The sequence below is a fragment of the Microcebus murinus genome, chromosome 11 (assembly GCF_040939455.1).
Source record: "Microcebus murinus isolate Inina chromosome 11, M.murinus_Inina_mat1.0, whole genome shotgun sequence".
Lineage (NCBI taxonomy): Eukaryota > Metazoa > Chordata > Mammalia > Primates > Cheirogaleidae > Microcebus > Microcebus murinus.
Window position 1 is genome coordinate 58,808,974 of NC_134114.1, and position 22,512 is coordinate 58,831,485.

Consider the following 22,512-nt stretch of genomic DNA (forward strand, 5'->3'; position numbering starts at 1 on the left):
AGTCAAAGTCAGAGTTGACTCAATGTATTAGCATCTGAATTTTTTTAGATTTTAGGGTAAAATGACTAGATGATTTATCATCCAAACTGGAACACACTGAGGCACTGTTAATAACTACGACGGGAATACAGGCATAAGCCAGAACTGTCCAGGAAAATCAGGACATGTGGTCATCCTATTTTATAGGCAACTGCTTCACTGATGATGGAAATCAGCATGTACTGAAACCTGAACACAGTCAAAGAGCTGGCATTTCCCAAGAGCCAGGTGCTCTTATGGTCTGGGTATAGTGGTGAGCAGATCGGCCCTGGGAGAGCTTGCCTCTTAGAAATAGTTTTCCCCAAAGATTTTTAACCTCTTAAAAGTAGCAGCGAAGCAGCAGAACCACCCTCCCCCATGACAACTTTCATTTGTGTTGGGCAACGGGCTGTGCAAATACCTGGGTGCCTCCTACCTTTCCCACGGCGCTGGTGACCTCCCAACCCTTTTTGGCCGCCAGTGTTTTGAGAGCCTCCACATTGCCATTACTCAGAGATGCCTAAAATACAAATATTTTAAAAGCTGTGCCTTCAATGAATAGCTATGAGATCAAATCTTTTCTACTGAAAAAATGGGCACTGTTAGAGGAAGTCTATATTGAGTCAAAGTGATCATGTTGAGCTTAGAATTAAAACACAGACCATGTATAATTTCCACCTTAAATTCTTAATTTAGAATTCAGACAAGGTAACTGTATGCTTAACAATTCAGTTATCATTTTTTTAATTGATGTCCTGAGTGAAGACAGATTACCCTCCTGTATGACTTATAATCAAGGCATGATAAGTAAACTTGGATTTCCCTTTACACTTTATGATCAAAAACATTCGAATGACTACCAGTTTGTTGCTGTTTTCCAAAAACACAACCTGGTGGGCACGTCATGCAGCACAAATCATGGTAAGACACCAGATCTTAATGCCCTGTGCTGGATAGTGCATATCTGATGGCAAAGCATCCTGAGTTTGTGGTTTGGGAGTTGTACGTAGAAGTCAAGACAGTGAAGCCACTGGTTGGTAACCAGTAACTGACAGCTTGGTTTGTATCATTTGAAATGACCAGTTGATACAATTCACCTTTTCATCTAACCTGCGTAGGCACAACCTGAATCAGTTAGGAAAAGGGATTTCTGCTTTTGTAACGATGTGACTGTTCTACGAAGAGCTGCAAATCATAAAACCATCACCTGCTTGCTTTTATCCCAGTGTGTGCAAAGTGGAATTTCTTCTTTGTGGGAAATAACATATTTTCTGGAAAAAAAAAGTTAAAATGTTAAATGACAGGTTTCTTTCTCCTGCATTTAGCACACAACAGTAACCGTGATATTTTCTTGAATGGATGTTAGCAGTTTTAAAAAGCTGCTTTTACTGGTGGAACAATCAAGAAGAACAGTTTCCACTAGTGAGTAGTCAGCAGTCAGGGAAGATCAGACCTTCTCTTTTCATATTACTTGGGAACAGAGACCTAGAGAGGGGCTCTTGGTTACATAATTTGTCAGATAACAGAACATTCCATGAAGTCCTTACACCTTTGTCTCTTACCTGCCTAGGCGAATTCTCTTACGTGCCATAGCTCCCCGATAGCGTCTAAAATCATCCTTTAATAAGAAACAAAGCAAAATCAATACATTTCTAATATTTTAGTGCTACAATCCTTAAGTATCCTTCTCCTAAGTTAGTTGAAAGGGCTAATTGGGATGCCGTGTCTCTATATGAACTCTCCCCATCAAGTCAGAACCTCCGCGTTCAATCTACAAAGGGCAGCTGCCTGGATAAAAGTGCGACCTTTACAGCTATTTTCTTCATTTTTTTAAAAAAAGAGATTGTTATCATTTATAAATCTCACTACAGAGTTTTTAGAATAAGTGAACGCTGGCAATGAGGCAATTTTAGGAATGGGAAAGAGTGCGATGAGTTAAGCGTTAAGAACCCTCATAATATCCCAAATTTTAAAAATAATAAATTAATTTTAAAAAAAGAAAAGAATTGCATGTAAGGAAGTGAGAAGAGGTTCAGAAATGGGACAGAAGGTGACATTCTACTCCCAGCGGCATGTGGCCGAGTAGAGGTGGGGTCTTCATTGTAACAAATGATCAAAGTGATTTGGGGCAAAAGAGAAAGTCCATTTTACTCTGTGATGCAGAAAAGAAAAGAAACCGGAGGGGAAGAGCCATCCAGGCTGTTGCTGGTGGGGGAAATGCCGGGCAGAGCTCTGTACCCACATGATAGCTGACCTTTGAAATGGGCTTGATTCTTTGAAATGTGATGAGTTCTTCTTTATCATCCACAGCATTATAAATGAGAAAAGCACTGTTGATGTGGCGGCCTTGACCCTCGGCCCATTCCAGACAGTTAAAGGCCTCCACTCGCACTCCAACTTCGACACTGCAAGGGGCAGCACAGGGCGGTAGGTGGAGACAGCCATCGGCGTTGGCCTCCCTGCACCCCACCGCAGCCACCTCCAAGCAACCGGAGAATGAGGGCCCTGGGTTTTCTTCCGTGTCATCAACAAATCTGTGCACCTATTAAAATCTGTTTTCAGGTCGATGAGTCAGTTTGTACAAGACTCTCAGAACACTACCACTTTACTTTTCCACTTTCAAATGAGAAAAAGGCCAGTTGGGCCTTTCTGTACATTCATGACCATATTTTAGCAATGGGGATGGGTGTTAAATTATGGCAAAGTCAGGTTTTCTTCCCTAAAAAATAATAGTTCTGCAGTTAGAAAAAAATCAAACACAAATTAGACAGAAAACATACTCCTTTCTTTTTTTATATTTAAAAAGAAAAAAAAATACTAAATTAAATCTTCTCATTGTGTTTTAAAAATAATAAAAATAACTGGGAAGTAGTTTGTACTTCATGGCGATTAATAACAGTTCCGTTATGAGTTGGTTTACTATTAATATGTAGGCACTGGGAAAATTTGGAGAGTGAAAAGTTAATCATTATGCCAGGATGACAAGTACAAACCAGGACCATCCTGGGCCAACTGGGACATACAGCCACCCTTCTGAGACAAAACCCAACCTGTCGCAATTTATGCAGTAAGAGGAGACCCAAGCAGAACAGGACTAAAATGTATGTCTACAGATCTTGAAGGCTGAGTGAAGTTTAAAAAAAAAAATGAGAAGCAACTTGGTTATTTTAAAGTAGCCCCTATGTTTACCTCCGGATTGAAATAAAAATAAAACATTAAATATGTGCAGCGTAGTTGGTTTATAGCAGCCTATGAGCACGGTTTACCAGGTCTGAAACGTATTGTTGACAATGGCACTGAAGACAAGACGGTCTCCAACTGTAGAGGGTCCCCGGAACCTAAACATATCCACAGACTTCAGAAGGGGGTGCGCCCGACACAGGCGGCTAAGGAAACAAAGGGAAGGAGAGGGAAGAAAGTCATCGTTCTCCAAAATATTTTCATAAACTGCCAATTCACTGAACCGATGCAATAGACAAGTCTCAACCTGTTTCCTAAGTAAACATCTCTTTTAACTAACATGAAATAAATAAACTGAATTGTGTGTGTGTGTGTGTGTGTGTGTGTGTGTGTTGGTAGTGGTTCTGGACACTACCTGCAGATATTATGGGAAATATCATGTCCCTGAGCAGTGGGGTCTTTACCAAGATGCCAATTATTCTGCTCTTGTGGCAATAGTCCTGCTCTTGTCTTATTCCCTGTGGAAGTCTCTCCAGGAAACAAACCAATGCCTTTCTTTCTGATTTGAGAGTTATATTCCTCCTGACAGCTCACGACCACAATCCCAGGAAGTTGTGATCCCAGGGTGGAATCCCTGGTGCCAATCACACTGACTCCCTAGCTTCAGAGTTAACTGAATTCACCCACATTGCAGAAGACAAAAATTTTCCCCCACAGAAGAATTACCTGGATTGCTGCACAAAGCCTGAAAGGCTATGAAATGCACATTTTACAATTTTTACGTGTATGGAGTTCTGAAATACTCATAAATAATATTTAATTTCAGAAAGTAACTTCCATAATTTTCTACATTTTAGATTCCCACTGTCATCATTCAATTACTCTAAAGAAGTGTGCCAACACTAAGTGAACAGACCCCTCCACAGTTAATTATATTGTAAGACTTTACAATAGAACAGGTTCGAATGCTTTATTGTCATTAAGAATGACAATCTCGTCTTAAAAACAAGCTCTCTTATTTGTGCATAATTTATAGAAAGGATAACTACAGGTTTCTAGCAATAGTCATAACTATATACATGTTAATAATAAATCTCTTATAATTTGGGGAAAATAAAAGCTCAACAATTTTCAGTGGGTATAAAAATTGTCAGATGGGCAGACCCTGTTCAAATGCCTTTCCAGAGTACACAGTGTTCTTTTAAGCTACTTGATTACCGACATGGTTCCATTTAGAATAAAATACCCTTTTTGAAATCGAAGAGCCTTTAAAAGTATTCTTCCAAGTATTCCCCTCTTTTTATTCTTATTTTTTAGTTAATTCTTTGGCTATAATGATTTTTAATCAGCACCTTCAAAGATCAGTCCTACCTGTAAGTTGTCTTTTAAAAAGTTTGTAACTAGACTGGCTATTTTCAAGTGTGAAGGCTGTCTTCTAGTTCTATATTGCATTTCCTTTGTCATAAACCATCAGCACAATGAGTTGCAGTGTCACAGGATCAATATTCATAATTCAGAATAAAGTATTAAAACTGTCATTTCATTTTTATTTCTGAACCGAGAACTTACACGTTCACCTTCAAACAAAAGGACAGATCAATCCTAAGGTAAGCAAGTAAACGATTTATAGTTTCCTCACTTTGATAAAAGGCAACATTTTTTTTTTAGTCCTTTCCTTGACTAGCCCAAGAACTGGATCTCAGATCCTTTCTGTTTTCTCCCCACTGGTCCCAAAATAACATGCCAAAAGTAAAAACCAAGAACCTTGCAGAAATAGTGGCCACTGTCTCCATCCAAGCCATAATCTGGCCACCAAAGGTATTTCCGTGATGGTTTGCATGCGGTGGGAGCACAAGTTCAATGCTCTGAACCGCGGTGCCCCTTGTGGAAACCATTTCTTCCTCTTCATCACAAAGGGGATCTGAAAGGTGAATGGAAACATTAATGATGGTGGAGTCAGCCCAGGACCTGGGGCTATAGCTTTTCTTTCCCAGCAGAATACTCAACTCCAGGAGTTTTAGAAAAATTAAAGTGTTCTCAAAAACTTAAAACTGAGCAAGTATACCGATTCTATGTAGTGACTTCTATCTGAATGGTAGATATTTACAGTGAATTGGGTTAAGCTAACAGATCAGACAGGGCCTTTTAAAGATCATATTCCAACCTATCTAAGAAGTTCACTGGAATTTGATTGAAAGAATGATTACATTTAAACTTGAGTTGCTTGTGGTGAGGGAAGGGCAAGGCAGGGCAAAAAGGCAGAAATTTTGGGGGTGATGTCCATGTCATTGTCTTAATTGTGGTGATGGTTTAACCAGTATATACTTTATGTCAAAACTTAAAAAATTGCACGCCTTACATATAGGCCATTTATCATTTGACAATTATACCTCAATGAAGTTGTTAAAAATAAAGGAATCTGAGCTATGAAGGACCACAGACACTGAGAATCTGGAACACCATAAACTTCAGACCGGGGATGGGGCCTCCTGTGCAAACTGTCTTGTGATGAATGCAGCCACGAGCAGAAAAGACACAGTCCATTATACTTTCTGATGTCCTGCTTCTTTTGAATCATATCTGCTTCATTTACTGACAGATTGGTTTTTACTCTCAACAATGGAGAAATCATTTACTCTGGCTGCAAAGCAATAAAATATGTTCAATTATGCTCCCTGCATCTCCAAGCAAACCACCGGCAAGGCCTCAATCTCCCAGGCTATGGGTGGGGGGACTTACAAACTGGGGGAGCCATCCTGGTTGGACTGTCAGAGGCAGAGCTGAGCCTGCAGCGTGAGAGCAAGATCTGCCCAGCTAGTGCTGGTATTCTTGGCACTGTCACATATATGTGACTAAAAAGTGTGGTCATAGAAACCTTTGACCCCACTTCCTAATGGAATTTTTAGATTTATAATTGATGGTCTTTTCCCTTTATTATTATTATTTTACCTTTGTTCTATTGATCATTTCAGTCCCCAGCTGAAAACATGTTAGTGACTTCCAATTGTTCTAGTATAAAATGCTGAATTCTCCCCATTGGCCTAGAAGCCCTCCTCTGCCTACACCTCCCTCTCCAGCCCCAGCTAGTCTGACTGTCACTGACTCTACTTCCCCCAGCACATTCCCCGTCTCTCTCCTTCCCCTTGCTCCAGTCTCTTTCTGGTCCTTTTTCAGTTTCTCTGACGAAGTGTTGTCTTCAACATCAGGGCATTTGCCACATCCCTGCTGTCTGTAGCAATTCCTCTGGCCGCCACCACCACCCTCTTCTACCTCTCTCTTGCTCTGTCTTGACTCAGAGAAGCCGTCCTTGAACTCCACAGCTCAGTCCCTTTACGGTGGGCTCTCTATGTACCTTCTTTTCATGGCTATAGTTTTATGTTTATTTGTGTGATCTTTCATTATGTGACCCACTAGATCCTAAGCTCTTTGGGGCAGGGACTATGAACTTTTTAAATTCTAATATAATTCCTGAACATAGGCGCTCAATAAATATCTGTTACATGAATGAATGAATGACCTTAACTTTGCTAATGTACTTTACATTCGTAGTCTTTACTCTCAGTAGATTGTTTTCAGGTAACAAAATTATTGTACTGACACTTCTGTCTGCTGTTTATGAGAGTTCCTGCTATTCCCCGTTTTTGTTTAAACAGTCTTATCAGACACTCTGATTATTTCCAATTTAGTGGGTGTGAAATAATATCTCATGTTGGTTATGATTTGCATTTCCCTGATTACTAATGAGGTCCAACATCTTTACACATGTACATTAAACATTCTTGTTACCTCTTAATGAAATGTCTCTTCGTGTCATTTGCTTCAAATATTGCTTCTCTCCCACTCCTGGAGCTTTGATTCGAATGTGTTGGACTTCTCACTCGACTCTCTGTGTCTCCTAACCTCTTTCACACATTTCCCATTTGTTTGTCTATCTTGCTGTATACTAGGTCACTCTCAGATGTGTCTTTCACTTTATTGCCTTGGCTGCTGTTTAATTCATTCACTGAGTTTTAAATTTTAATTATTATATATTCTTTTTCTATAGAAATTCTTTGTCTCTTTGTTAAATCTTCTAGGTCTCTTTTCTGTTCCTGTATCTTACTTCTGATACTCTCTTGTGTTTTTTTTTTTTAAAACATATTAACATTCTTACTTCATATTCTTCAATAAATTTGATATCTGCAGACTTTGTGGGCCTCATGCAGACTTTGTGGGCCTGGTGTCACTTCTAGATGTTAATGCCTTATTTATTTCTCTCTTTTATGATTTTTGTCTAGCAGCTCATATTGCTTGGATCTTTATCTGTGAAAATTCTTGAGAGCAGGGCTTGAAGTCACTTCTTCACAAAGGATTTGCATTTCTGCAGCTGATCACCTGGGGGTAGTACAACACGGCACCACTTTACACTAAAGTTCACTAGGTCTGTTTCAGCCCAAACAGGTCCTGGGAATTCTGATACTAAATCTGCATGAGGATGCACCTATGATTGAATTCTCAAAAAGAAACATTTTTCCCCATTCCACCTAGGGCTGAGACACAAAAGCATCCCCCCCAGAGCTCTCTGAAGGGTGGAATTTGTCTGGCTGATTCACTGGGAGTATCACCTTTCGGGAGTTACAGCTCCATGAAAGGTTCTCTGGTCTAACCTTCCACCTAACATGGGCCCCTGGCTTTATCACCTGAGCTTATACAGGCCCATTAAACACAGGCTTTATGTCTTTGGGCACCTGGAGGGTCCTCCAGAGCCAATGCCAGCTCCAGTGCAAACCTACACTGCCGCATTTGTGTTTTCTAACCATTTCTAGACTTTAAGGTTTCCTCATATTTTTCTGCCCGCTGAGGTGTGTTTGCAAAGATTGTAAAGATTGTTTGTAAATATTTATCCAGAAATTTTAGGTTTTTCCAAACAGTATGTCCAACCAAAATTGAATTTCTTCCTAACATGATCTTTAAAAGGCATATGAAATCTCAACCCCTTTCAACTTTTCTCTTTTTAAAATTGATTTTATTAGAAGATGTTTTATAAACATCCCAGACTAGTATTGATTGAGATTTTTTTCAGGCTAATATTGCACACCCCAATGGTACTTTTTGTTCAAAATAAATCAATATCAACTATCTCTAAAATATGGTGTTAAATGAAAAAAATCAGAGTGCACAACTGTTTGAATATTGTGCTATCAGTATGTGCACAAATGTGTATGTGTGTGTATGCATACATTTGTGTGTGTGTGTGTAACTGTGGTTGTCTTTGACGGGGGGAACTAGAATGATAGGAAGACTTACTTCATAGCAGTATGCTCTTTTATGCCTTCTCAATGTTTCATCCTGTCTATATACTATTTATTTAAAAATAATTTTTAAATAATTATAAAATAAAAAATTAATAGAGGGCCTTATGATATGCGAGAAGTTGTAAAGACTCAAATATAAGGCAGCTCGTTTTTTTCTGAGGAATAATGTTAAAGGAAGAGCCACTCACTTGCTGTGAGGACATATACAGCATGCCCTGGGACCCATAGAGGCAGGAGGTACTAGGTCAGGTTGTACGTGCACAAGCGTCAGCTATGAAACATATGCAGAAATACACTGAGTAGAGGTGACTTTGGTGCAGCAATATGCTTATTTGCAGGCAATTGCCAGTCAATGGAAAAATAGGGTTTCCCCAGGTTCAGAGAGCAATTCAGGCCACAGCGCTGGTTTGGCCTGAGCAGAATAAACAGACCTGATCCTTTCTGCAGGCTGCCTGCAGTCAAGTTAAATACTTGTACTTTGGATGTTCTTAAAATACTGTGTCATCATCCTGCTTAGACAACCTTACTTTCAATCCACATTTTTAGGTCAGGAACTTTGACCTAAATTGAGGTCATTCTAGCCTTAGTTTTCTTTCTGCATATCCAGAAGAGGTAAACCAGGATAATGATCTTAAGATCTGATTTTCTTACTGAAAAATTACCATTAAAATGCTTCAAATTTTAAGTTTCTCCCCTATATGTCAAGCTTCCAAAAATGACCCAGTTGTACAACAGCATGTCTCAGACATGTCCTGCTTTTACAAAATCTAATCTCACTTTTGTCTTTTATTCTGAAAGCATATGATCTGGATTCAACTTTTTCTCACTGTTCTAACAATCTGCATTTCCATCATACGACATCTTGAAAAAGATGTGAATCTTTTATTTTTGATATAACAATCAAGATAAACCTTTGGTTTTCTAAAAACATGGTTTAATAACAGAGATGGTCTGGCTACCTTCTTTTAGAACATTTTGTCTAGTCAAAACAAACTCTATCAGATCCAAGAGGCAGTAGGTAGACAAACCACACACTCCACAGCAATTTTAAATGTCAGAGTCTGGCTCTGACATTCTAGAAGAGAAATTGCTTGTAAGTTCTGTGGGACCTTTGGTGATGTGGAAGTTAGTAAAATTTCCAAAAGGAAGATCAAATCAATGGAGGAAGGCTAAAAGTTATATTGTGCAAAGAAATGCAGAATAATCTATTTTAGGTCAGATTAAGTGAAACAGATGATAAAAGCAGACTTTAAAAAATCTACAATTCTAAATTGAACTGGACATATAAATCTGATCTGGCCAATTTCCTAACAAACTGAAACTAAAGTCCATCATCATCATTTTATCCCTATTTTGAATAACTGTAGCATGTGCCTGTTACTAATTAATTTAGAAGGTCTCTAATACTCAAAGTACTGTCCATGTTGTGGAGACAAATTGCTGCTTTTGTTTCTTATTAATAGTACAACTTGTGTAGCACCTGAAGAAGCCAACGCAGCCAGGCAAGACCACCTGGCTCATATTACTTTGAGTGGGGAGTGAAGGCAGCTTGAATCACCATCCTAGCAAAGCTTCCCCATAACCTAACCCTTGTGAGAGAGATCACAGTAGCAAAGATCACCATAAATTCCTCTCAAGACAAATACATAACAATTCTCAGGTGTTTGAAGTCCAGGTTTGACACAAAATATCTCTTTCTCTTATAACCAACCTGTCCTTCCATAATGATTTTTATCATCTCAGTCAGCCTGGAACCATGACCAAGTTTCTCCTATCCTGAAAAACAATATCCCTTGAACTTGAGGGTCTCCTCTAGCTCCAGGCTGTTTCTTTCAAACCTCACATCCAAGTTCCTTCAAAGTATAGACTTTAACAGGTGACTCCAATTCCTCCTGTGAACAGGACCTCTCAAATAACAATAGTAATAACAGCTCTTTCTGCATGCCTGTTACTTTCTTTATTAACTCATTTAATCCTCACATGAACCTATTACATAAGTACCTTTATAATATCTATTTTACAGATTTTATTTTGTTTGTTTACTTTTTACCTTGCCCGAGCAAGCTGAGAAGAGGCAAAGTCAGAGGGGTACAGAAGCAATTCCTGGGATAAAAGCCTAAAAAGCACAACTCCATGCTGGCCAGTAACCACTGACTGCATGAGAGAGCAGATGAGGCTAATGAGTAAGCCCAGCTTCTAGCAAGGCAGCTTTAGGAGTAAGTCCACTTGCCTGCCTCGCCTTCCCGGCTTTCTTCTCATGGCCCCCTTTTATGAGCCGGCTAAGGGCTCTTCCTCTGGGCTCCCTACCCAGTGCTTGGCGCCTGTACCTCTCTGTTCACTCTCTGTATTATTTTGGAATCAATGTGTCTGTCACCAGCACTAAACTACAAGTTTCTCAAGATCAAAAATCCTGCACGTTTCATCCTTATACCTCTAATAGCAAGCAGGTTCCTGGCACATAGTAGGCACTGAACACATATTTACTGGCTAGAACTAAGCGGTCAGTGTAGCATCCTGTCCTTTCTCTCTGCTGAGAGGGAAGGACCCCATCCTGACTGTAGAAGATCTTATCTACGATCACAAGACAGACACTTCACCCAGCAAGCAGCGGCCCGGCCCGACCAGCACCCACTCTGCACAGGGTCACCACCTTCCTAGTGGTGGTGGTGTTCCAGAGAGTTCTAAGGTAGAAGGGTAGAGAATTATCTCACGACATGTGATTCAGGCGAGGGATGACTTGTAGAGTGTGGAAGCAAGTTCTCGCAAGGATCTCTGGATGAATATGCACAGATTCCAAAAGAACTGCCTTTTGACTTACCAAGTAGACTTCCAGCTGTTTAGTGGCTTATATCTACTTTCTCATTGCAAACATAAGCATAATTTCAATGAGGACACGTGGCTTTTTTTTTCATTTTAACGAGTAGCTTTTTAAAAATATGTAATTGTGCAGAAAGGAAGGCCAGTGAAATCAGGGTAATGACTGCATATACTCATCAATAACTGTGTTAAATACTTGAGTTTTCCTAATATATCCTAAGACATCTATTTGTTAAACATAGTAAGGATTTGGTCATCAGTAAGAATTTTATCTATCATTTCATTTCTTTCCTGGGATTTTAGGGGCGAGGAGACGGCAGGGTGCATTTGGGGTCAATTGCTTTTTTTGGCTTTGTTTTTAATTAGTGGTTGTCTAGCCTGCCATAGGGTTCTTCCCACGGATCAGCTACTTCATTACTTGAGCAAAATGCATCTAAAATATATTTTGGTACTGAGACCAGCTTTACAAAAGGAGATTCAATCTTCTCAACACGGTAATTTAATGATGAAGTTTCATCTCCTTAAAAATAACTTGGGGATGGGTATTATCCTTTATAAGATCAGCAATGAATAGAAAACTGAGAAAACCTCTTTTCCACCCCAGAGGGCTCCTGTGGGTCTTCCCAGGATGGTGATGATGCCACCTGGGGCAGAATAAAGCCTCCATACTTCTGCCACCCCGGCTGCCACCTTTCCTCTCTCCTGTGGCCTTTGTGTGCACTCTTTCCCCTTCTCTTTTGACATTCTTATTCTGACCTGTTCTTCTCCTCTTCTTTTCTTCCTCTTCTCCCTGTGCCTCCCTTTGGAGCCAAGGGCAGCCCTTCTGCCCGCCTGGCAGCTGTGCAGGTGGGGCCTGCACTGGCCCCTCTTCTTCCCTCCCCCACTGTGCCTGTGTGTAAGGAAGGGTCACCTGGAAGCTGGATGGGGTCAGACAATAAGGAAGGGCAGGGGAGGCCAGAGAGGCTCTCCCTTTCCCTGCCACCCTGGAGGCCTCAATGAGCCCAGAAAATCACTTCCAGAGGACTAAGAAAGGGTGGCTCATAAGCACAGTGTTATTACAGAAAATGTCAGGAAACAGGAGCAGAATCGAATGGCTTCCACTCACACCCATAGCATCTTTAGCAAGTTTCTTCCCACCTGAGAGTTGCAGTTCCCTGCTCTGTTGAGATTATATGTAGCTCCTATGAAATCATGGACAAGAACCTGCACCATGCCAGTGTATGGCATCGTCATCATCCTTCCTTCATCAACAACGCCTGGATGCACACATACTAATCATGGTCACCCTGATGTCCCACCTCCTTTCCTGGAGATCTTCCAATTTAAAGGTCTTAGTTGTCAGTAGTTACATACTCAATGGCCAGTCCCTTCCTCCTCCAAACACTGGGTTTGTTGGAAAAGATACTCAGCATTGCCAGGATTGAATTATAAGAACACAATGAAATGAAAGTGGCTCTAAGAAGAGACTCCTTTGCTTGTCACAGTCATATAATTAAAGTTCCTATAAGTGGATTTACTGACCATCAAACTTGCTACTTTCCTTCATTAAGTTGTTAAAGGTATCTTCATGCTGTAACCGAACTTTCCTTCTCTCAGTAGCCAGATTATGTTCCACACGATCTTGTTCAGTTAAAAGTGTGACCGGTTTTAAATGAATCTGGAGAAAGAAAAACATGCATCTTCCATTGCCTTGTTAAATTATAAAAGCACAACATGAATTTTGCAAAAACAAATGATATGCTACATGGTTTTCTAACTCAAGTAAATAGAGCATTTATGAGTGTTTTCACTAAACATGCTATGACTAATTGTTTTTCTTAAAATATTTTTTTAAACTAGAAACATCAATACAGGCTTAATTATTTCTTCATACAAGATATGCACTTTAAAATGGTTTCCCTGTTAATTTTCCCTGTTTTAAAAAATTTTCAACAGAACTACAAAATAAGAAGTTCTTCAGATTGATGAATGAGGAGAGGGACTTTGACTCCACCGAATTCTTATCAAGAAATGTTTTCCATCTTTTGCAAATTAAGATATCAAAGAGAGGGAATAAAGATGTTGTAGAGAAAGCTATCTTGTAACAAGAGATATTCTCAATTTGGAAATTCCATCACATGGTGAAAACATCATCTAATAAGCAAACTGAAATAATCAGCACACAAGAATAAAGCTTTTACCAACTTCCAGAAACCTGAAAGTATGATACAACAGAACCAGGAGCCCAAGTTCCTCCATAGATGCCTGTCTGCTGACCCTTCATAAGTAAGGAAGGGCCACATTGAAGGTGGACTAGGGTATGACCATGCTTATTTCCAAGACACCTAAAGTCTGCTACTGACCCTTAGCCAAGATAAGGATGAAATGCTAAGCTAATGATTTATAACATGCTAGCTAAAGTCCAAACCCCCATTCCCCCTAGACTAGCTTGGCTCATTTGTTTAGTAATGTGCAGATTGATGGTTTGGACTGGTCTAACTCTCCATGGAGTTCTCCTTTTGGTTGTGTAACCAGCAGGGTATAAGAGACCGCTTGGTAAACTTATGGCTTGGTTCTCTTGAAACCAAGATACCTTGCATATATCTTGGTTATATGGCCATATATCTTGCATATATCTTGGTTATATTCCTATTCTGTGGACAAAGTCCATCTCATGCAACTGAAAAGAACCCTGTGGCTAGCTTCTCCAGGAAGCCCGAAGCCTCTCTGATACTGGCCTGGGCTTTCTTTCTCCCAAGGTATCACCCACTTTAGCTTTAGTAAGGCCTTGCATGAGCGTACCCCATGGAGTCTTGTGAGGCTTTTCAATGATCTGGTTTGTGCAATTATCTAACTAAGTCTAGTTAATCATTGTCAATTTTATCCTGGAATAAACTCACTTTGGAAAGAGATCCAGGTAGTCTTATTGGTTTAAACCAAACCATTGATTTTTCATGGCTCTCTTCATGACGTGCTACTGAACAAGAATATTACCAACTGGAAAACAAGTTAGTCTGGGAAAGGTGCTTCCAATTAAGTTTATCTGAATCAACCGATCATGGTGGCACCATAAGGTATCTGACTTCCCACTTTCAGAAACCAGCTCTTCAGTCCCAGCAGAGACTGGACTGAAGTGTGATACTACATTCTTACCCCACACATCCCTGAAGTCAGAGTGAGAAGTCTGAGGCCACAGGGGAAAAACAATGGCCCACCATGTGAGGGAATGAGATGGCAAGGTATATGCCTTTCTGTCACTCTCTCTGAGATATGGGAACTCTGCACCCACCCCCCTATTCCCAAGAGTCTGGACATCTGGGAAGATTCCAGGAAAAGCAGAATGATTGGCAAGACCTATCTCAATGTCTAAGGCTTTACTGAACGTGGGATCCTGGGATCTGCACTTGTCAAAGTGCAGATTCCAAGTTCCTACACTAGTGGTTCCAATTTAGTAGGTCCAAGATATTGCCCCAAAAGCTGCATTTTTAAATAATATAATTAGTGGAATGAGTTTCAGTTTGGAAACAGCACTCATGGGCAATATAAATTTGCTTTGCAGGCCTTGCAGGGCCGAGAGTGGGAGAAGTGCCCCGAGGTACAAAGCTCTGCAGGTTCACCCGCCGCCCTGGCACCATGCCATGGTGGGCTAACTCGGTCCCAGCCCATCTCTGTGCCTCCTGGCCCAGCCTGGGTGAGGAGTAGCTAGCAAGTGTGGCTCTGCTGCCACCTCTGTCAGGTAGAGTGGGAACATTGCTTTGTTCTGGCTCTAAAGTTGGAGACAGTCTGAAGAACACTTTTGCAGAGAGAGAAGCGCTCCTCATTGGTTCAAAGTGGATCTAGGGGAAGTCACCACTTTTGGAGCGATCTTTGGAGTGAAAGATTCACATTCTAAACTGAATTATTACATTTTAAAAATGTTTAGACTAAATGAGGACCCTCCCCCCTGACACTGAAAAAAAAATGCCAAGAAAGCCAAGAGATGAGGGGATCTGGCCCAGGGCCAGGCAAGCCAGCTGGGCGGGCCATTGCATCTCTCTGCTTTGAAGGGTGTTTTCACCCCGGATGCCCTGAAGCTTATTTTTAAACTTCAATAACTCAGCAGCTTTGACATTTTTCCTTTAGGTGTAAAAAAAATGATTGGTCCATACCATGCAACTGCTTGCTAAATTGCTCTGGCTTTTTGAAGAAGATTTTATTTTGACTCAATTTTGAGTTATATAATCACAAAAGAAAAGAACTAAACCAGTAAGCAATATTTTTGAGGAACTGATATGACCTTAAGATCATTTAAAACACAATGTTTTGTTTTATTTTAATCTTTCACAAACTGGCTACATCTGCTTTTCTCTAAGGTACTTTTTGCTAAGGTACTTAATCCTCTGATGTTGTCACAGCATGATAACTTTTATAATAAATATTGGTGAATAACAGGGAAAGCATATTTCATGGTAAGAAGAAATGTTCTTTTTTCCAAAATAATTCTAATGAAATGGTTAATGTGTCCATGAATTACATGCTAGATACCTCTTCACACAGAAGATTTACCTTTTCTTTTCCAACTGGCTTGGCTACAAATGTAGAGAAAGCCACGCTAACCAGCTTCTCAATGCCAGTGAACACATCCTGTACCGTGACTTTGATACTGATCTAAAATGAAAAGAAAAATAAATCAGTAAACATCCAGCCATCGAGATAATAGTTTGGAGTGCAGGATTCAAAATTCAGTTATATGTACATCACCGTTATTTCCTTTTGTTTTTTAAACGAAACCAATATTTTTATTTATTTTTAAGCAACATTACTCTATCAATGATGTTCTATAAAATTGGACAAATAATTTTCCTCTGATTATAGAAAATATATATTTACCATATAAGATTTATGGAATCTATCTAGAGTCAATTTTATCAGTAGTCTCATCACCCAGAGATAATAATTATGAAACTTTAGGTAGATTTCTTCCAGCTTTATATACATACATATATATATGAAATGTGTGTGTATATGTATGCATATATAAAATTATCATACTGTATTTATAGTTTTATATTCTAAATTTTAAAAATTTGGCATTATGTGACAAGCAGTTTCTAATTCCATTATTAGTAAGTATGTTTTTAAAGCAAGATATTAATGACTGCCTTATAGCCCATCAGAGAGATATACCATATTGTTTTTTAGCCTTTAGTCTCTGAGTTTTATAACCAAGGTAACATGGTCAGAATTGAATTGTGAATTTGAAGCTTTGTTTCCGTGATTAATTTTTAAGGATTAGTAAGAAAGTAGCAGAGACACTTTGTGGTGATATTATGAGTTAGAGTTCCCTCTATGTGAAGTGCTCTGAAGCTGGTCCTCAGGACCACACTTTGCAGAAGTGTTGGTAAACTCAGGAACTTATCTTTAGATTTTAGCTAATAAACACTTTCTTACATATCTCAGACAAGTAATATTAGTTTCTTTCTTTTAATTTTTATTTTTTAAGAGACAGAGTCTTGCTCTGTTGCCCTGAATGGAGTACAGTGATGGGATCATAGCTCATGGCAGCCTCAAACTCCTGGGCTCAAGGGATCTTCCTGTTGCAGCCTCCTGGGTAGGTGAGACTACAGGTGCATGCCACTACGCCTGGCTAATTGTCTTTATTTTTTGTAGAGATGGGGTCTCACTATGTTGTCCAGGCTGGTCTTGAATTCCTAGCCTCAAGCAATCCTCCCGCATTGGCCTCCCAAAGTGCTGGAATTGCAGGTGTAAGCCGCTAACCCTGGCCAGAATACTATTTTCTTAAGATGATGGGCAACCTCATGTATCTTAGTTCATCAACAATAAATATCTATATCCATATCTTCACTGTGTACCTCATGTACAGAAATAATCAATAATCCATGATTCATTTTAAGTCACTTAACTCATACATGCTAATTAGCATTTTTATGATAAATCCTGAATTAACTAGATGGTGATTAACCAAATATAAGCCATCTGTTCCCAACCTCCAACAACACTCAACCCCACACAGCTTTCTACTTTTAGAGATATAGGTATTGGTAACTGAAAAAATAAAATATTTAATAGTAAAAACAAAGCAACAATTCTGGCTTGTTAAAACTAATTCTGAACGCTATCTTCTACTGGAATAGTTAACTTACTTATGTTTGATAACAAAATGTCTCAAAAACATATGCTAGGACAATTTTGCTGTGCCATGAGAGAGTAGGTAAGATTGGAATTACATCCCTGAAAACAACTGGAAAACTAGACAAAGTATATGAAGCAATTATTTTCATACATAGGAAAACAGGCGACACAGGACTGTGATCCCTAAGGGAAGGAAAACAAATGAGAGGAGCACTGTATTTTCCAGGTTCTCAGGCTGACGATAATTCCCCAGACTGGTCAGAGAGGAGAAACCTAATTTTGCTGAATTGAGGTGCCAGAAACCAGGCAGCTAAAATTTCTGGGGCAGAGTGCCAGAGAAGGAGCTACAAAAAGGAAAGTTTCCAGAAATTTGCATATGAGTCTTTGGTTGATACCAATCTGAGTATGCATAGCGTGAACCTCACACGGCCAAATAAGAACAGATTCTGGGGAACAAACAATTACTGGGATGCTATAACATAGACAATTCCAAGAGCTCACACAGCTGGGGATCTTTTGAGTTCTCCCCAGCCAGAGTTCTCTAAATATACAACACTTTCATAGAGACCACAGAAGACCCCAAATTAGAAGAAGGGCTAAATTAGCCCTAGATTAGACTATTCTAGATCTTCCATAGAAGAACTTAAAAATCCTGCCAAGAAAAATTCTGACACTCTTTTTAAAGAAGTATAACAAAAGCCAGCACTAAAGAATGTAAAATTTACAATGTTCAGCATCCAATAAACACAAAGTAACATAAATAGAATTTCAAATGATAGAAATGATGGCATTAACAAAAAGAATATTAAAATGGCAATCAAATATTTGCACCATGAGCTCAAGGATGTAGGGCACGAGTCAGCAAACATTTTCTTAAACAGCAAAGTTAGATTGTGAATCTTTAAAGCTTTATAGCTACATGGCCTCTGGTACATCTACTCAACTCTGTCAATGTATTGTGGTAGCAGCATAGACAAAACATAAATGAATGGACTTGGCTATGTCCCAATAAAACTTTATTTATAAAAACAGGTAGCAGGTCCATAGGCCATACTTTGCTGACTCCTAATACAGAGAAAAATGTGAACATAATGAGGAAAGAAATGGAAAATACAAATACTCAAACGGGACTTTCTGAGATGAAAAATATAATATCTGAAATAAAAAACATACCAGACAAGATTAAGATAAAATTAGATACTGTAGGAAAAAAAAATCAGTGAAGTTGAAGACAACAAAAGAAGCTATCCAAAATGCAGCATGGAAAGAAAAGAAGACTGAAAAAAACCAACACCAGAGTATGAGTGACCTGTGGAACACTAACAAGCACTCTAAAATTCTAAAATTAGGCTAGGTGCAGTGGCTCACACCTGTAATCCTAGCACTCTGGGAGGCTGAAGCAGGAGGATTGAGGTCAGGAGTTTGAGACCTGCATGAGCAAGACTGTAGACCCTATCTCTACAAAAAATAGAAAAAAATAGCTGGGAATGGTGACACACACCTCTAGTTCCAGCTATTTGGGAGGCTGAGGCAGGAGGATCACCTTAGCTCAGGAATTTGAGGTTGCAGTGTCTTATGATGATGCCACCGCACTCTATATAGGGCAATAAATGAGACTCTGTCTCAAAAGAAAAAGAAAACAAAAATAAATGCAAAAGAAGAGAGAGCACAGGGGATAGAAAAAAGTGTTTGAAGACATAATAGCTGCAAAATTCCAAATTTATTAGAAACTGTAAATCCAAAGATCTATTAGCTCAAAAAACCCAAGCAGAATAAATGTGAAAAAAAACCCACAAGATACATCATAATCTACTTGCAGAAAACCAGTCAAAAACGATTAAAAACAGACAAAGAAGGAGAAAACATACCATGTAAGAAGAGCAAAGGTAAGAACAACAGTGGACTTCTCAGAGAATTATACATGCCAAAAGATAATGGAAAGAGCCCTTTCTAATGCTGCCAGGAGGGAATAACACTGTCAAGCTAGAATTCTATACCTAGAGGAAATGAATACCTTTCAAGCATGAAGGTGAAGTAAAGGTATTTTTATACAAACGAAAGCTGAAGAAATGTTAGAGGAATATCTTCAGGCAGAAGGAAAATGATACCAGGAGAAAATCTGGAGATACACAAAGGAATGAAGAGCATCAGAAATGGGAAATATGTGGGTGGGTATATAAAACATATATATTTTACATTGTAAGTCTCCTTAAAAGATGAATGATTCTCTAAAAAATAATAACAATGTATTGAGGGAATTATAACACATGTGGAGGTAAAAAAGTATGACAATAATAGCACAAAGGCTAGAAATGGGAAGGGAAATATGCATACTATTCTAAGACTATTACGCTTTACTTAAAGGGATATAATATTATTTGAATGAAGGTAGATTCAGATGAGTTAAGCATGTATATTGTAAACCCCAGAACAAGCACTAAAAAAATAAATAAAACAAAGATGTATGGTTAAAACACCAAAAATGGAGATAAAATGGATTACTAAAAATTAATCCACTCTAAAAAATGCAAGAAAAGATGGGGCAAAAGGAGCAAAGAACAGATGAAACAATTAGAAAGCAAAGCCAGATGATAATTTAAACTCTACTATATAGATAATTATGTGAAATGTAAATTTAAATACTCCAATTAGAAGGCAGAGATTGTTAGACTAGGTAAAAAGCAACATCCAAATATATGCTATCTGTAAGAAATGCACTTAAGTCAACAAATAAAGAGAGGTAAAAAGAGAAAGAATTGAAAAAATGATGTATGCACTAATCAAAAGCAAGCTGGTGCTGCTAAATTAATATCAGACAAAGCGGATTTCAAAACAAAAACCAGAGATAAAAAGGTAAATTTCATAACAATAAAAGGGTCAAGACATCAAAAAAACTTGACAATCCCAGAGATGTTTGTAGTCAGTAACATAGCTTTAAAATACATGAAGCAAACACTGATAGAACTGAAAGCAAACATACACAAATCTACACCCGTAGTTGTGTACACCTCATCACACCTTCCAGTGACTGGTGGCACAGAAAATCAGCAAGAATTTAGAGTACCTGGTGAGGCTTACTGATAGAGGAATCAGAGATTCCCCTGGCAGTGGGGTTGACACAGAGCAGGGTTCCTGTGAGCTTTGGGTTCGGGGCAAAGTGAGTCATTTATTTCTACTCAGCAAATTAGCAGAGGGCTGGTGTCAGTTGTGGCAGGACACTGAACTGAACAGGATGATCCCAAAAGATGTACATCCAGTGTGAAGAAGCAAAAATAAAAATGTCTAGTTGGCATCTATATTTGGGGGAAAAAACCCAAGAAATTTCTAGCCTGTGGCAGAAAGTAAGACAAACCCTAGGGGCTCCCGGTCACAATTCACAGAGGAAGAGGGGGAACAAAATGGGGCACAGTGGATTGGCCGGGTGAGCCCCCTGAGGCCAGAGGTTACCTTCCTCAGGACCAGGAATTTGTGCTTTCAAACTCACTGGGTTAGTTTGAGTTTTTTTATCCTAGTTTTTTGTTGTTGTTGTTATTTTTATTTTTTTTTTTTTGGAGAGAGAGTCTCACTCTGTTGCCCAGGCTAGAGTGCTGTGGTGTCAGCCTCGCTCACAGCAACCTCAAACTCCTGGGCTCAAGCAATCCTCCTGCCTCAGCCTCCCGAGTAGCTGGGACTACAGGCGTGCTTCTCCTAGCTTTTGGTCAAACCTCCTTTAGAAAATCTAGCCTTTCTCAGGGAATAGGAGGAAAAGGATAAAAGCAAAGGGACTTTTATCTATGTTTGGATGGTCTGTAAAGGAGAGAGTGTTTCCCTCAGGAGACAGGCCGGGGCTGCCGTGTGGCAAAGCTCAGGAGCCCACAGCTGAGAAAACAGGGCCCGGGAGCTCCCTTCACCCACACAGCGTGTTCCTTCCGTAAGCGTTTCCGGTCTGGGTTCTTGAACCGTTTCGCATTGTGTTTATTCAAATGCTGGTAGGACGTGACTACGTCAGGGTAAAGCCGTCACCGTAGGCTTGTTTATTGCCAAAACAGTTCTGTTACAGGTTGACCTGTGTCTCCCGCCACACGTATGTCAAAGTCCTCACTCCCAGCACCTCAGAATGTGGACCCATTTGGAAACAGGGTCGTTGCAGGTGTAACTAGTTAAGATGAGGCCGTGCTGCATGTAGTAGGGTGGGCCCTTCTCAAAATCGACTGACATCCTCATAAAAAGGGAAGCTGAACACAGACACGCATGGAGAATACATGTGAAGATGAAGGCAGAGATCAGGTGATGCCACATAAGCCAAGAACACTGAAGATTACAGAAACCACCCGGAGCTAGGAGGAGGCACGAGCAGATTCCCCTCCCAGCCCTCATGAGAGACCAGCCCTGCCGACATCTCGATACAGGACTTCTAGCCCCAGAACTGTGAGACAACACACTTCTGTTGCTTAAGCCACCCAGTCTGTAGTACTGTGTGGCAGCCCCAGAAAAGGAATCCAAGTTCCTCGGTATCTTTTGTGCCCACAGATCAAAGGGACTGCTACTGACCACCCTGGAAGTTGCCATTTGAGATCTAGCACCTCTTCCTGCTAATTTAACCTGGATGGAGACTTCAAAAGCTCCTGAGAATGTTGCCTTCAGAAGGGTAAAAGAAAAACAAGTGGATGCAGAAGAAAAATCATCTAAATTCACTTTCTTACTGAAGTCCAGTTACTCTGCATTTCAAAAACTAGTTAATCATGGGGCTAGTTTCCAACTGCAGGTGAGGAGAATAAGAACAGTAGAGTTTGAATAATAGTAGAGTTAGAATAATTAAGAAATAAAGTCCACATCTTGCAAAGACTCAGGAGAGCACCATTCTCCCTTGTATGTTGACTTTCTGTGCATCCTTCTATGTAAAAATAGTGCTTTGTTTCACACTGAATTTTAGTAGCAGGCTTGACTAGGAAATGCTGGCTCATTATTTACCGTGAGTCTGACTACAGATTGAAGGGCCTTTTGAAATTCAGAATCTCATTAACTCCAAATATCATTCTAGACCTCCTCTGCCCTCTGTGTACAATGAGAAAATGAGCACCAACTGGCAGAAGTAAGGAAAGGGTGCTTCTTA

At 39.6% G+C, this 22,512-nt stretch overlaps 1 protein-coding gene across 1 annotated transcript in view; it reads right to left on the reverse strand.

Moving 5' to 3' along the window:
• Positions 1–22,512, reverse strand: part of ACOT12 (acyl-CoA thioesterase 12) — a 42,679-nt gene that overhangs the window by 7,294 nt on the left and 12,873 nt on the right. The window contains exons 4-11 of the mRNA XM_020290130.2: positions 15,834–15,935; positions 12,831–12,966; positions 4,963–5,119; positions 3,285–3,404; positions 2,273–2,423; positions 1,581–1,636; positions 1,226–1,289; positions 455–538 (exon numbers count right to left, since the gene is read on the reverse strand). Coding sequence (XP_020145719.1) covers positions 455–538; positions 1,226–1,289; positions 1,581–1,636; positions 2,273–2,423; positions 3,285–3,404; positions 4,963–5,119; positions 12,831–12,966; positions 15,834–15,935 — 870 coding nt within the window. The remainder of the gene's footprint in view (positions 1–454; positions 539–1,225; positions 1,290–1,580; positions 1,637–2,272; positions 2,424–3,284; positions 3,405–4,962; positions 5,120–12,830; positions 12,967–15,833; positions 15,936–22,512) is intronic.